This window comes from Gossypium hirsutum, chromosome A09 (assembly GCF_007990345.1).
Source record: "Gossypium hirsutum isolate 1008001.06 chromosome A09, Gossypium_hirsutum_v2.1, whole genome shotgun sequence".
Taxonomy (NCBI): domain Eukaryota; kingdom Viridiplantae; phylum Streptophyta; class Magnoliopsida; order Malvales; family Malvaceae; genus Gossypium; species Gossypium hirsutum.
The window spans coordinates 70,917,938-70,931,758 of NC_053432.1; the positions used below are offsets into that span (position 1 = coordinate 70,917,938).

At 32.4% G+C, this 13,821-nt stretch overlaps 2 protein-coding genes and 1 long non-coding RNA gene across 4 annotated transcripts; 2 read left to right on the top strand and 1 right to left on the bottom strand.

Moving 5' to 3' along the window:
• Nucleotides 1-2,593: 2,593 nt before the first annotated feature.
• On the top strand, nucleotides 2,594-5,930 carry LOC107889539 (uncharacterized). Its single transcript, XR_001681772.2, has 2 exons — nucleotides 2,594-2,732; nucleotides 4,439-5,930. It is a non-coding gene; the product is annotated as an uncharacterized lncRNA (long non-coding RNA).
• Nucleotides 5,931-6,344: 414 nt separating this feature from the next.
• On the bottom strand, nucleotides 6,345-6,890 carry LOC107890125 (protein MAIN-LIKE 1-like). The gene has a single exon (XM_016814634.1). The coding sequence runs from the start codon at nucleotides 6,888-6,890 to the stop codon at nucleotides 6,345-6,347; it is 546 nt and encodes a 181-aa protein (XP_016670123.1).
• A 1,112-nt stretch (nucleotides 6,891-8,002) lies between these two features.
• LOC121206168 (zinc finger protein WIP2) lies at nucleotides 8,003-10,925 on the top strand. Of its 2 annotated transcripts, none has more exons than XM_041076590.1 (2): nucleotides 8,003-8,832; nucleotides 10,256-10,925. In XM_041076590.1, the coding sequence occupies exons 1-2, from the start codon at nucleotides 8,182-8,184 to the stop codon at nucleotides 10,700-10,702; spliced, it is 1,098 nt and encodes a 365-aa protein (XP_040932524.1). In that variant the 5' UTR covers nucleotides 8,003-8,181; the 3' UTR covers nucleotides 10,703-10,925. The 2 variants fall into 2 exon arrangements, with proteins under 2 accessions (XP_040932524.1, XP_040932525.1); XM_041076591.1 differs by having other exon boundaries at nucleotides 8,005-8,832; nucleotides 10,259-10,925.
• The last annotated feature ends 2,896 nt before the right edge of the window (nucleotides 10,926-13,821 follow it).

Consider the following 13,821-nt stretch of genomic DNA (forward strand, 5'->3'; position numbering starts at 1 on the left):
GAGAATGGATTGGTTATTTTGTAAATGAAGGCAGGAGGATTATGATCATCTTTTTTCTTAACTCTGATTTTTTCACCTCTCATCTAATCTGAAATCCTGCTATTAAAGAATGGATTAGAGATCGTATACTTGCTTTTCATCTGAATAACCATGAAACTCAGATTATAAGCATATTGTATGGTGTATTTTGTTATGTACAAACAAACTCAGATTTTAACTAATCCCATGGCTGCATCCTTAATATTAAAACCAAGCCACCCATCAGGATTTTATTTAATCATAAAGTTGAAGCTCCTAGCACCGTGCATTTTACCTCAAGTTTAAATATCGCTTTAGGTAAATTATGTGTTTAAGTTTTCTTCAAATTTATTCTTGCTTAAATTTTATTATATATCAGTTTTGTCTAAATATACTCCTGTCTAAATTTGAAGATATTCAATAACTCATAATTTTAATTATAGTTATTCAAACTTGTATTATTTATTATTATAATTGTGATTTAATTCGTAGTCTTAAATAAAAAAAAGACAAAGTTAAAGCTTTGTAAAAAGGAAAAAAAATACAAATCAATAAAACTTAAATTTAATACTGTTAACTCTTAAAACATTAAGTTTAGCATCAAAACTTTAAAATTAAAGAAGAAATCAAGTGGGATATTGAGTTGATAATAAAGTTGAAAATTTAAATTCGAGTTTTACTTTATATAAATTATCTGGATTTATTTTAGTTTTAAGTGCCAAAATATATGAATCATATTCAGATATATATTATAATTTTAAAAAACTGTGAATTTTTTTTATCTAGTTTAGGAATTAATTTTGATTATAGTAATTAAGAAAAAAGATGATTGAGTGAAGGTATTGGATGGCATAACAAAAAGTAGAGGCTTTTGTGCGTAATTGTTATTGCGGGCCGTAGAACCACAAGAAATTATATTAACAGATCCAAATGGAGGTATGAACAATCAGTGACAAATGTCAGGATATTATTCGCACAAAATAAAATAATGAAATATACAAGATAAGTATTCCTAATTTTATGTTTTTTTTTGAAATTATTCCTGTTTTTATAAAATAAATTATTCCTAATAATTCTTAAAAGGCTAAATATATAGATAATTTTACAAGTTTTATTTGATTTAAAAACTTTGAAATATAATTTTATAAAACGTACACGAAAAATATTAATCATTCACCATTTTTCAACTTTTAAGATATTTTCTTATTGAAGTTTTGATGTATGATAAAACTTGTTTCGAAACAGGGAGAAGTGGTTGGTAAGATTTCCAGTGATCAGATCTATTAACCCTAATCACCAATAATTTTATTCTTAAAAGCAACAAGTTTAGATCTAATAATGAAGTTCTTCAAATATTTTTATAAAAAAATAAAATTTGAATTTTTTTTTATATTCTAGTAAAGCTTTAACTATTTGATGCTGGAAATGGAAAAAATATATAATTTTTATGGCATATAGGTTATCTGTTTGATCTCACGACAAAAATAGAGAAAAGAAGAAGAAATTTAAAAAAAAATAAAAATAAAGATAAATGGTGAAAATGATCAAAGGAATCAAAGGTTGGCTATAAAAATCGTTATAATCTACCAAGACATTCAATAAGAAATTATACTGAGTAAGATCATAGCTCAACGATGGTTATAGGTAAAGATCACCAAATGGGATGAACTTAAAGGCTGATAGAACAAAGTAAATATTTTTAAGAGGATTTACCATATCAAGTTATGAAGAACTCGCGGGTATGAGGTTATAGTTTTTTGGCGAATAACCCTATGATGAAGGTTATACTAGATAATTGAGCAGAACCTAAGGGTCTACGGATAAGGGATAGTTAGAGGTGGTTTAGTTCGTTGAGGCCTACATGGAGGATAAGTCACTTGGGTTAATAGAAGAAGGAGTCCACTAGGACTAAATTGGGACGGGCAGTCCACTAGGAACAAGGGGGGAAAATAATTTGAAACCCAATAAAGTAAATGTAAGATAACCAATGGCAGACATTGGGTTTCATATTCAATGTTGCGAGAGAAAGGAAAGTTAGGTTGAGGTGTAATCAAGTCTGTATTCTTAGAGGACTCTTACTGTAACAACTCGTTTTTCAATGTTGTCAAAAATAGTGGTTTCGGGGCCACAAATTCGACGAAAGGGTTCGTAAATATTATTATTTAATATTTATGAGTCAAGTAAAGTATTATAATAAATTTTGAGTTGATAATCTATGTTATTTGAACGAATAATTAGGTTCAAGTGGTATATCCCTAGTCAAATGGTTTTAAAAAATGAGGTATCGGGACCTAGTTTATATAAACCAAGCCCGTAAATATAATAAAATATTTACGGAGTGTTATTAGGGTCATATTAAAATTTGATTAAGAAATTTTAACATTTAAATAGCTAATTAAGTAAAAAGGACTAAATCGTAAAAATTACAAAAGTTAATCACTATGAGTTTATATGGAATAAATGTGTTCATGGATTATTTGAGGGGTTTTAAATGGCAAATATGTCATAGTTAATGTAAGTGGACGGTTTGGTATGACTTTTAAGTTAAATATAATATTTTTAATGTTAAAATGTTAAGTAAAATATAATAAAACAAAAGAAAAAAAAATGTTATCACTTATTCACTTATCTTCTTCCACCGAACTTTCCACCATTTTTAAGAAAAATAAAAGCTTCAATTCCGCAAGGTTCGGCTAAGCCAATTCCCATCCATGGTAAGTTTTTTTTTAATGATTTTTATGTTTTTAAAGTCGTTTTAGCTTAATCTAGCTAACCCGGGGGTCAATTCGTAAAAATGTTAAAATTTTAGGGACTTACCATGAATGGTTTAAGTGTGTTTGTGAATTTAATTGATATATTATTAAGCTTGGTTGTTAAATAGACATATTTTGTTAAGTAATTTTTGATGATTTTAAGGTTTAGGGACTTATTTATGAAAATTGTAAAATTCAAGAGAAAATATTATAAATTTTTGATAAATATGGGCTTTTATAAGATTAATTAAAAATTGGATAGCATGATTTATGGTTAAAAATGGTGAAATTGAAAGTTTAGGGACTAAATTGAATAAAAAGTAAACTTTAAGGATAATTTTATAAATTTCCATTATTAAGGGTTATAAGCTAAATTGATTATTTTAAATGCTGAAACGAGATTAATTGAATAAAAATATTTATCTAGATCAAGAAACAACTTGAAAAGACATAAATTGCGAAAATGTCAAAGTAGAGGAATAATGGTCGATTCTTGTTAGAAGTCATTTATGAGTTTAGGTAAGATCGTAACTTGGTTAATTCAATTAATTACTATTTCGACAAATTATATTCTATTTGTGTATATATGTGAATCAAATTTGTCAGCTTGAAGGAAACAAATAAGGCCATGGTTGAAAGACACTATAGCAACTCGACGTAAAAATGTACAAAACCATGGTTGGACCATGACAATGTTTACGTAAGACCATAGCAAGGCTATGGCAGCTGTTCAGACATAAGACCATGGTTAGGCCATGTCAGTGTATATATATATATACAAGACCATAGCTAGGCTATGGCATTCTGATGATAATACCATAATCGAGTTTTGACATTATGAACGTAAGACCATGGCAAGGCCATGGCAATACACATGTAAGACCATAGTTGGATTATGGCGTTTCAATCATTTTTACAATGTTCATCGAATGGAAACAAATGAGGATCTAAATGTGATGTGTAAAACGGTAAACAAATCGTAATAGTATATATGTGTAGAAGAGGTAAATGTTGTATTATCATAATATGTTAAGAAGATTATGCATTATGATAGTAAGAAACTTAAATGTTATGAAATGCGAGGAAGTTGATGAGAATAAGAAAGGGATTAATATTCACAATGTGGGATTTGTGATATATTTTGATAGATGAATGTTTAAACTAGTATAGTTTGAAATGAATATTATGCCTTGGTGTGATTATATGTTTCATTTGTCTATAAATATGTTAACTAATGATGTTTGTGGTGTTTAAAGAATTAAATGGTTATATGAGTATTTTCCAAGTATTTGATGTTATTTCATTTGATTCAACGGATGATTTAAGTTTTAATAAATGGATGCGTATACGAAAGAACTGTGTTATAGAAACATGGAATGGAAAATGATGGTATATGAATATGAAATGAAAATGGAACAAATTGAGTAAAAGATTGAGGAATTACGTATTGAACTTTATATGGGTAAGTATCATGCTTAATTGATTGGATATGCTTTTTAATAGACCTACTAACCTTGTGACGTGTTGTGAATTGGAAGGAAAAGTATGCCTAATTTTAAATGAACAATGTTTTAATGTTTAATCATTTATGTTCAGTAAGTTTAAGTTCCAAATACAAGCTTACTAAGGTACTAGTTGCTTACGTAGTTGTTTTCTATGTTTTGTAGGTCATCAGAAAGCTCAATCGGCTGGAATTGTGTCAGAGCACAATCACACTATCCCTCAATCCTTTTGGTAGCCTTTGGTTAAATTAGTAATGGTTATAAATGGCATGTAATAGGTTAAAAGTTATTCAAGTGATTTGGCTTGTTTTGAGTGGTGCCAAGCTTGTTGTGGTTAATGATGATAGATGATGACATGTTTTGGAATGGTTATTTGGTATGGTTGGCATAGGTTTAAATTAAGACTTTGAGATGGTGAATGAGACTAAGTTGGTATGTGAAATGTGGTGCATTTGAATTGCATAATGGCTAGACTTAGGATGGATGAATGTTTAGCATGTTGTTGGTGTTTTGAATGTGATTTTAAGCATGTCAAAGTAGTTATAGATGGTATGGCTTGAAAGTTAACAAATGGTGTTTGAAATGGCTTGTTTTAGAGGTAAATTATGCTACACACGGCCTAGGACACTGGCTGTCACACGACCAACCCACACGGCCGTGTGTCTTTTAAATTTTAAATGCAAGTTGAACCACATGGCATTATAGAGTTACAAGACTTGGCGACATAGCCGTGTGATCCAACTTCGAATAGGCATACGGGCCAGCACACGAGTTAGCATATGGTCTCCAACACGGCCGTGTGACTTTATTTCGAATGCACACATGGGCAGACACATGGGATGGGACACAACTGTGTGTCCCTACTTCGAATATCCACACGATCTAGGTAGTGTCACATGGGCTGGCCACACGACCATGTAACCCCTGTTTCACCACTTTTCATGTTTTGGCTGAACTTTCTGATTTGTTTTGATTTGGTCCCTACATTTTTTTAGGGTCCCGAAAGCTCGATTTAAGGCCCAAATATATATGTTTTCTATGATTGAATTAAAATATCGGAGTTTATGCTTAAGTTGAATTATTTGTTTTGTTTTGAATTCAAAGGTTCTGTTTTATGTAATAACACTACGTAACCTTAATCTAGCGACAGAGATAGGTTTGGAGGGTAACACTTACCCTAAAGAAATATGTGTATACTTCAGATAGAGAATAAATCAGTCAACAATAAGCTGTGAGAAAAATAGGGAGACATAGATCTTATCGGTAAAATCTGTTAATGGCTAAGAATGACTAGGGAGTTGAAATTTCTTTTTAAAATTTTGTTCCTTAAAGTTTTGAATTTTTTTATATGGACGTTATGCAGAATCTTACTAAGTCCTATTGAACTTATAAATGGTTTGCCTAATTGTAGGATAAAATTTTCACCCGAGAATTGAGTGGAGGGCTGAGCCAAACTTCGTCAATTTGAGGGAAAAAAGGGAATGGTAGTCGTAACATGCATGTAGAGGGGAACTCCTAAAAGTTACGCCTCGGGGCTTTAGTCATAGCTACGAAATTTTAAGGGTTTAACTTCAAATTTTTAAATAAGTTGTAAGACAATGACTTTTGGAATATGTGTATGATAATTAGTTTAATGTGTAATCTAAATGCTTGAGAATGTAGTAAGATTTGATTCAGGAATATAATTAAGGTCGTTGTGTCTTGTATCATCTGGTACCCGAGTCCGGTGATCGAATTAGGTATAAGGTGTTACAAAAATTCCTAGTAGAGTCCGCCAACACATTATTTTGCTCAATTAGCTCCCAAAGTTCTTTTAAATTAAAGTCCTTAAAGAAATCCGGGTGTGACAGTCACTGTTAGTTAGTTGGTGACAAAAAAGATAAAATTAAATAGTTGGGTGACCATTTTGTAACTTTTCATAACTGGATGACAAAAAGATTACTTTACCCAAATTATTAAATGAAAGACCCTAAATACATGTAATGATGCATTAAAAGAGGTAATATTCTTATCTTTGATTAAGAGGGAATCATGATTGGAAAGTGATGGGTGCTAGCCTCAACATGCGTATTCATCCCCATTCTATAGGAGCATGCAATTGTTGACTTGGTCGGTTGCTTTTCAAACAGTCTTGGTCATCACTTAATAGAGATACATTAGAGTTGCAGACCCCCAACTTTACCTTTTTAAAATTCGTCAATAGCGGAATAAACATCATATGGACCTTGTTCTCAAACATGTCTGAGAAGAAGATTCCTCTAATCATCCAGAGCATCCAAGCTCTAGCATATTGATCCAACTCCAATTCAGCGACATGCAATGAAGGGATCAGCCTAATAAAGTGTTTCAACCACATGCACTGCAACAGTTCCCCATCTGATTCCTTCAGATTCTCCCTCGAGGACACGACACCTAGCAACATCCCACAATATTGTTCTGTGTCAATGGCACTAGGTTCGATCACTGCCATTTCATTGATCATAAGCTCAATTATTAATGTCACATCTTTCAAAGTGATGGTTGCTTCTTTGTAAGGCAAATGAAAGATAAAAGTTTCTCGTCTCCACCTTTCAAGTAAGGCATCAACCGATTCATGAATGATATTGAACTTCTCCATTTTAGATGCCTTAGACAAATCGACATCATTCAAGTATTTCTTGACATGATCATTAGGAGCTGGAACTTTAAGTTTTGTCGAGACATGATAGTTCAATCTATTGGCTATTCCAAACTCAAACAATTAAATTTACAACTCCAAAAATATAATAAATATTTCTAGAAAATTACTTATTATGAAAAAATTGCCCTTGAGATTTTCTATATTCAATGTGTATTGATTATGTGGTTGGGCATTTTCTCACCGGGAGTTAAGTAAACAAAAAAAATTGACATTTGTATGGTTATATAACTTGAGGCTTAGAGCGTTTGAGAGTATTAGAAGAATGTGAGTGAGAAAAAAATAGATAAGCTAGAGTTTTTATAGAGTAAAAGTCAGAGTTGACTTCTATTGTATTAATCATTGATTAGTTGGGCCATATGCCAAATGAATAATTTAGTCAAACTTAATAACCCTAAACTCGACAACCGCTACTATTGAGTTGATGTGCATGGTTCCAACGCGTCGAGGTAGTGTACCAAAAAATGTATTTTAAGAATTATGTTTTCTTTCTACTATTTCAATAAAAAATATATAGTATCAATGTAAAAAAACCCAACATTTAATATTTGAGAATTAAACTTTTAATATTTTAATTGAATTTATATTTGATGCATGAATCTTGTATAATCTTATACAATGTTAACGAACTTGTTAACAACTTGACAATGATATGTTAATTAAAAATGAATTTACTTGAATTTATTTTTAAGTACCTTTTATAATATATCATTATTTCATTCGTATAAGTGTATATATATTTTTATCATTACAAAATGGAGAAAGAGGAAAGAAGATAATAGAGTTTGAACTTATATATTATCTAAGTGTCCAACAAAAAATTTTAATTATAACATTAATTTTATATAAATCTTGAATAAAACATTATAATTATAATACCAAAAAAAATTAAAAATCACCGTATAATTATACTCTATAAGTTAAATATTTTTAAAATATTAAAATTTTTTTATAATGATAAAAGAGTATAATTATTACATGTTATTCAAACGCAGGTCGGTACGTAGGAGCATTTGCACTATTTATATCAATGTTAAATATTAATTTTAATTTTAATTTTAATAAGCGATGCATCTATCCTCCACCACCGGTTACACCCTTCAGGTATATCGTACACTCTTCGCTTCTCTCTCATCTTTTCTGTTTCGATCTAAAATCTATAGAAGCAAATCAATTAAGCCCCCAAACAGTTGTTAATTTCCATTCCTTCAAACACTCCTTTTTTAGAACCATGGCAGACCACCCTTATTCCAGTTTCTTCTCAGGTTGGTACAAGTTCAACCCTCTTCAAAATTACCCATCTCCAAACCCACCCCCTCAACACAACCCTAATTTCTTCACCCAAAACTTGTATAACAACACCACCATCTTCATGAGAAATGACCCCACCAATACTAACTCATTTTTTCACTACCAAACTAGCTGCTCCTCATCACCTCCCTCCCCACCTGTTAGAAAAGAGTTGCCACTATTGAGCTTGACTCCCACTCCCACAAGGTGTGAGAAAGAAGAGGAGGAACATGATGACGGTGTTGAAGACCAAGATCAGGATCTGTATATTTGCAATGGGATGAGCAAAGGGAAAGAGGGAGGGGGGCTGGTTTTGAGTAGTGGTGCAGCGGAGGATGAGGATGAAGATGAAACTGTTACGGTTGCACTGCATATAGGGTTACCAAGCCCTACCGCTTCAGAGTTGGCTTCAGTTTTATCATCATCATCATCATTCTCGGAGATGAGAGACAAAGATGGGGATGAGTACCCTGTCAACACTCTCAACAAGGGACAATATTGGATCCCTACCCCTTCTCAGATCCTTATTGGCCCTACACAGTTCTCTTGTCCTGTTTGTTGCAAGACCTTCAATAGATACAACAACATGCAAGTAAGCAATTTTCTATTACTTGAATTATTGAATGTCTCCTTCAAGTTCGCCCTCATCTCTTTCCTTTTGTCTCCTTTCTTTCTTTTCTTTTCTTTTTTTTTAAATTAGTACAACATAAAAATTAAATAATAAAAAAACCCCGAAAACATTCAGTCTTTTCTTGTTATGATTTCTTGCCTGCTGGGGATCTTAATATTTTTTTTTCTCGTGCTTGAATTTTGAAGAAGAAATAGCAGCAGATCTTTCCAATGGGTATATTTTTTGTTGATATCTTCTGTGTTTTTTATTTTGCCTTGTTGCGTCGTGTGGTTTGCATGGGTTGTAGGATTTGTGGTTTGAATAAATTGTCTGAAGCAAACTGAGTCAGAGATGAGTTCCTTCTGTTTTGTTTCTTTGATTGAACAACACAAGAAATCTTCCTCGTGTGTTTGGTACTTCGAATTTTGTGCTTTACTCGTTGGAAGGCAGTGTACAAGTCAGTTTCTTTTTGGGAACTTGGATGTTCTTAACAAAGCAACTGCTTTTCAAACTTATAAGAAAGCATATTTCAGGCAAACTTATAAGAAAGCATATTTCAGGCTTTGTCAAAATCCAATACCTAGGATATATTGACTCTCCTAACCGAAGAACGGCTTCGCATTTTCTTCCCAATTTTGTACTATTGTACAACTTTTAGAAATATTTATTACATTATTTAAAGAAAGATTAGTAAAACATTAAAAAAATAAATATATAAAAGAAATTCTAACCCTGTTTTGGTGTATACAAACTAAGTGGTAATTGGATGAACCACGATCCAATTAGTTTTTCATTTTAGATAATTGAGTCCAGGTCAGTTTTTTTTTTTTATTCTTTTGAGAAGAGAGTTCTTATTGCTTTATATAAGGGGTCTATCAATTCGTTTGAATTTGCATTATTACCCATATCGAATTGTTCTAAAAATAAAAAATATATATCTAGATCTAGTAGTTAATTAGCATCCAATCGGCTAACTCAGCCAACTCAATTTCGCTTCTCAACATAGCAATGTATCTCACAATTGGAGTTAAGTGAAGACTATTGATTCTTCATGAACAATACTTATTCCATTTTATGCGATTTTGATTTTTGCTGAAAAAATTAAAATATAATTCATATAATGGGGGAAAAACACTCTTCCAAATACACCAAAAACTTATATTAGGGTTCTAAACTTCAATTTGTTTTCATTAGGTGCAATTTCTGATTATTTCAGTTCAGGGGTATATTTTTCTCATTAAAATGATTTGGTCTTAAACGTTGATATAGAACATTTAAATTGTTTGGTAGTAATATTATTTTTCTAGCAATAACTTAATTTCACCAAATATTTATGTTATAATTAAGCTTTTTCTACACTAAAAAACAATTTTCAAGTCTGCTGCCTTTTTTGACTGAAATGTAGCAGATGCATATGTGGGGGCATGGATCTGAGTATAGGAAAGGGCCTGAATCACTGAAGGGAAGCCAACCAACAGGCATGCTGAGGCTTCCTTGCTATTGTTGTGCACCAGGTTGTAGGAACAATATTGATCACCCAAGAGCAAAGCCGCTCAAAGATTTCAGAACTTTGCAAACGCATTACAAGAGGAAGCATGGGATCAAGCCATTTATGTGCGGAAAATGTGGCAAGGCATTTGCTGTGAGAGGCGACTGGAGAACCCATGAGAAGAACTGTGGGAAGTTGTGGTACTGCACTTGCGGCTCCGATTTCAAACACAAGAGATCTCTTAAAGACCACATTAAGGCTTTTGGGAAAGGCCATGCGGCTTATAACATCACTATCAGCGGCTTGGAGGAAGATGATGACCCCGCATCTGAAGTCGAACAAGATTATGACTTCATGCAATGATGAATAATTGGGGAAATAAAATAATTAAAAGGTTAATGAAGGGGTGGCCGATTAATCCTCTACTTATAAACCTTTATTGTATATTGATGCATTAGACGATAATTATGACTTACTCTTTGAAAAGGAGGAATGGAAAATCTATGTTCTTTTAATATATAATGATGAACATAAAGGAAGCTGATCATCGCTGGATAACAAAACCGGTGGGTTTATTTTATTCCAATTGTATTTTTTTTGCCAGATGTTCTAAATGTAGTTGATAATGAGATAGCCTTTTCATCCTGCAAACAAATCAGCCTTTTGGGGTGCATATTTATGATGCCGTTTGCTTTGGTGAGTAGAGAGGTGTTTGTCGATGGATGGAACATGTCATATGAAGAAATTCAGTATTACTTTGAAAATTCAAAGCAAATTATTAACTTTTAGCAGAGGCAGAGAGATAAAAGGGTAAAAAATAAACTAAAATTATGATTGTGGGAGTGGGAGTGGGATGATTGTTCCTACAGGAATAGGTATGGGACAACAATAGTACTACAACTAGTTCATATAAGATGGTAATTAAGGATATGGGAATGGGATGTATGCTGCAGTAGAAAAGATATATAGGTATAGAGGAATAATAGTAATACAACTAATTTATACAAGATGCTAATTATAAGAGTGAGGGATCAAATAAGAAGTAGTTTAAAGTCTTCTTGGGAGAATTTTCTTCTCGTTTAAAATCAGGTTCGATCGGTTTATCTACAAAAATAAATGTGATTAGGGTTACTCGTACTAAAGGGAAAAAGTAGTTGGGAATGGATCTAGTTGCAGCTTTCTTTGGAGAGAGAAAGGGTTAAGCCAGGGGCAGGGTGGAGTCCAAGCAGCGTCGGTAGGGGAAATCTGCAGCACACACTGATGCCACCTACAGTGCATACACGGTCCCTCATCTCTGATGGATGAACTGTAGCATGAAACGACATTTCAATCAGTGATTGACCATCTCTCTCATTCTCCTCTCACAGAAATAGTTCTTCACGAATTCAGATGAATGAATGTATATGCAAATATTTGCAAGTGTCCCCAATAGCAATAATGATAAAAAAGAACATGAGGGGGGGGGGGACAAGATTAAGTGATTTTCCTTTTCTGATCTCTAACCCCTCCAAGGAAGAAACAGCACAAAGTTGGCTTAAAAATTCCTCACTCTACTGTTCTAGATCACTCTCTAGATCCACCAACAGTATTAACTTAATACGAATATCAGATTGCAGTTCGCCTTTATTCACTTTTAATGACTCACCCTTTTGCTGGGAAGGCCAGTCCCATACCAAAAATTGACAGCTCCCTCCCCTTGGGACCATTCTTCTCCCCATTGACCAACTAGTTTTTTTGGCTATCTCTCTACATATCGGTTCTTATTTGCAAAGGATTATCTTTTAAGCAAATAAAGCACCTAAGCACTTGCATACGTGTTAACTCATGCATGCATGTACGTGAAGGAATTGTCAAGAATCCTCCTAATTTCAAAATCTAAAGTTTTATATTCTAACCCCCAAGATAATTCTTCAAGATCTTTGAATTTCTTTAATAAAGATAGGGGATTATGTTTACAAATGTTACACACATCACATGCAATGCAACCTGAAAGCTAACAGAAGCTTATTATTATTTGTTTTGCTTTCCCTAAAAGTTTAACTCAGCCTTAACTGCTTAAAATCCCTAGGCGGCCCACTTTATTTTAATATTTTTATTTTGATATTTTCCCATTATCTATATTGTCTTTTCAACATCACTTTTGTAATTTATACGGCACATTTTCCCGTGAGCTTGTCAAGGAGACCAAGCATCCTACAATTACGTAATATATGTATGTATAAAATATTTTTTATATTTTGCTTGCATTGATATTCCAATACACAAATGAGACAGCTTTGTGTCCCTTGAGCTCCAATCACACTACATTTTCCCCTGCAAATTCTAATTTAATAGGAGCACCAATCTCCTCCCAATATCTTAGAAAGATGTACCATGTTTTCTTATATTATTGAAGTCGAGTAAAATTTTCATGATTTATAGATCTACATTTTTAAGCAGCATTATTTTGTTTAAAGTTAAAAATGCATTAATTCGTTTGTTATCATAAAAGACATTTAATACCAATACTATTACTGAATTAAAGCACAGATATGATTATTTTATCACTACTTTTAACCTAAAACAAAATCTTGAAAGGGATATAAACAAAACCAAGGTCCTTTTTCTTTTTTACAATTATTATTCTAATCTAGTGCCAGTATAAATAAGGGCGAATCATGAAAGGTGACACATGTTTTTATAATTTATTAGACACCAAAGAGCTTAAATTCACTTGCTTTCAAGTGAAATGATATAAGCAAGGTACCCCATAAAATAAAACGATATGACCCTAAAAAATGTATGGACTAAATTGCAAAAAAAAAAAGGAACTTTGAGGTAGGCCTGACCCTCAAAAGTATTTGAGGCAACTTTGTTTGAGAGGCCCAAAAAGCAAAAAGAAAAGAGGGAAAAAAAGGTAGAAATGATCATGACTCGTAATCACATTTACCTTTGAAAAAAGGCAAAACAAGATGAGATAAAATTATAAAATGGGAAAACAAACCTTAGGATAAGAGGAAGAACACCTTTGAAAAGTCCTTTTTATGGACTATACTAAAAGCTAGATATATCGGATCTCTTGTTGCCATGATCATTATCCATGACCAAATTGCTTTATTTGATCCCATATATTTTGTGGTGCTTTGGTGTGCTGGGAGAGATTCTCCAAGTTGTAGGTAATTTGCATTAAGGTAGCTATACGTTTAATAGTATACAAAGCAAGAAAGAGAAAGAAAAAGGCCTATCAAGGCTCTCCATTTCTGCTAACCAAGGTCTGAAGATCAAATGTAAGGTTAACGTTGGTTCATGCCATTCAAACCAAAATGAAAATGAAATCAGGGTTTTTAACTTGAAAACTATAAAGTACTATTTTTATCAGATAAGTGAAGCAAAGGGTCTAATTCTAAAAAACAAAAAAATTAAAGGGTTTAGTTGCATAGAGGATCCTAGTATACTATATTTATAATAGGTACCTCAGCACAACAGTATTTACAGCCACTACC

Bases quoted from the DNA above. Each gene is read 5' to 3' on its own strand.
- LOC107890125 (XM_016814634.1), bottom strand. From the start codon at position 6,890: ATGGAGAAGTTCAATATCATTCATGAATCGGTTGATGCCTTACTTGAA.
- LOC121206168 (XM_041076590.1), top strand. From the start codon at position 8,182: ATGGCAGACCACCCTTATTCCAGTTTCTTCTCAGGTTGGTACAAGTTC. The intron at 8,833-10,255 runs GTAAGCAATTTT...ACTGAAATGTAG, and splicing joins ATAGATACAACAACATGCAA to CAGATGCATATGTGGGGGCA.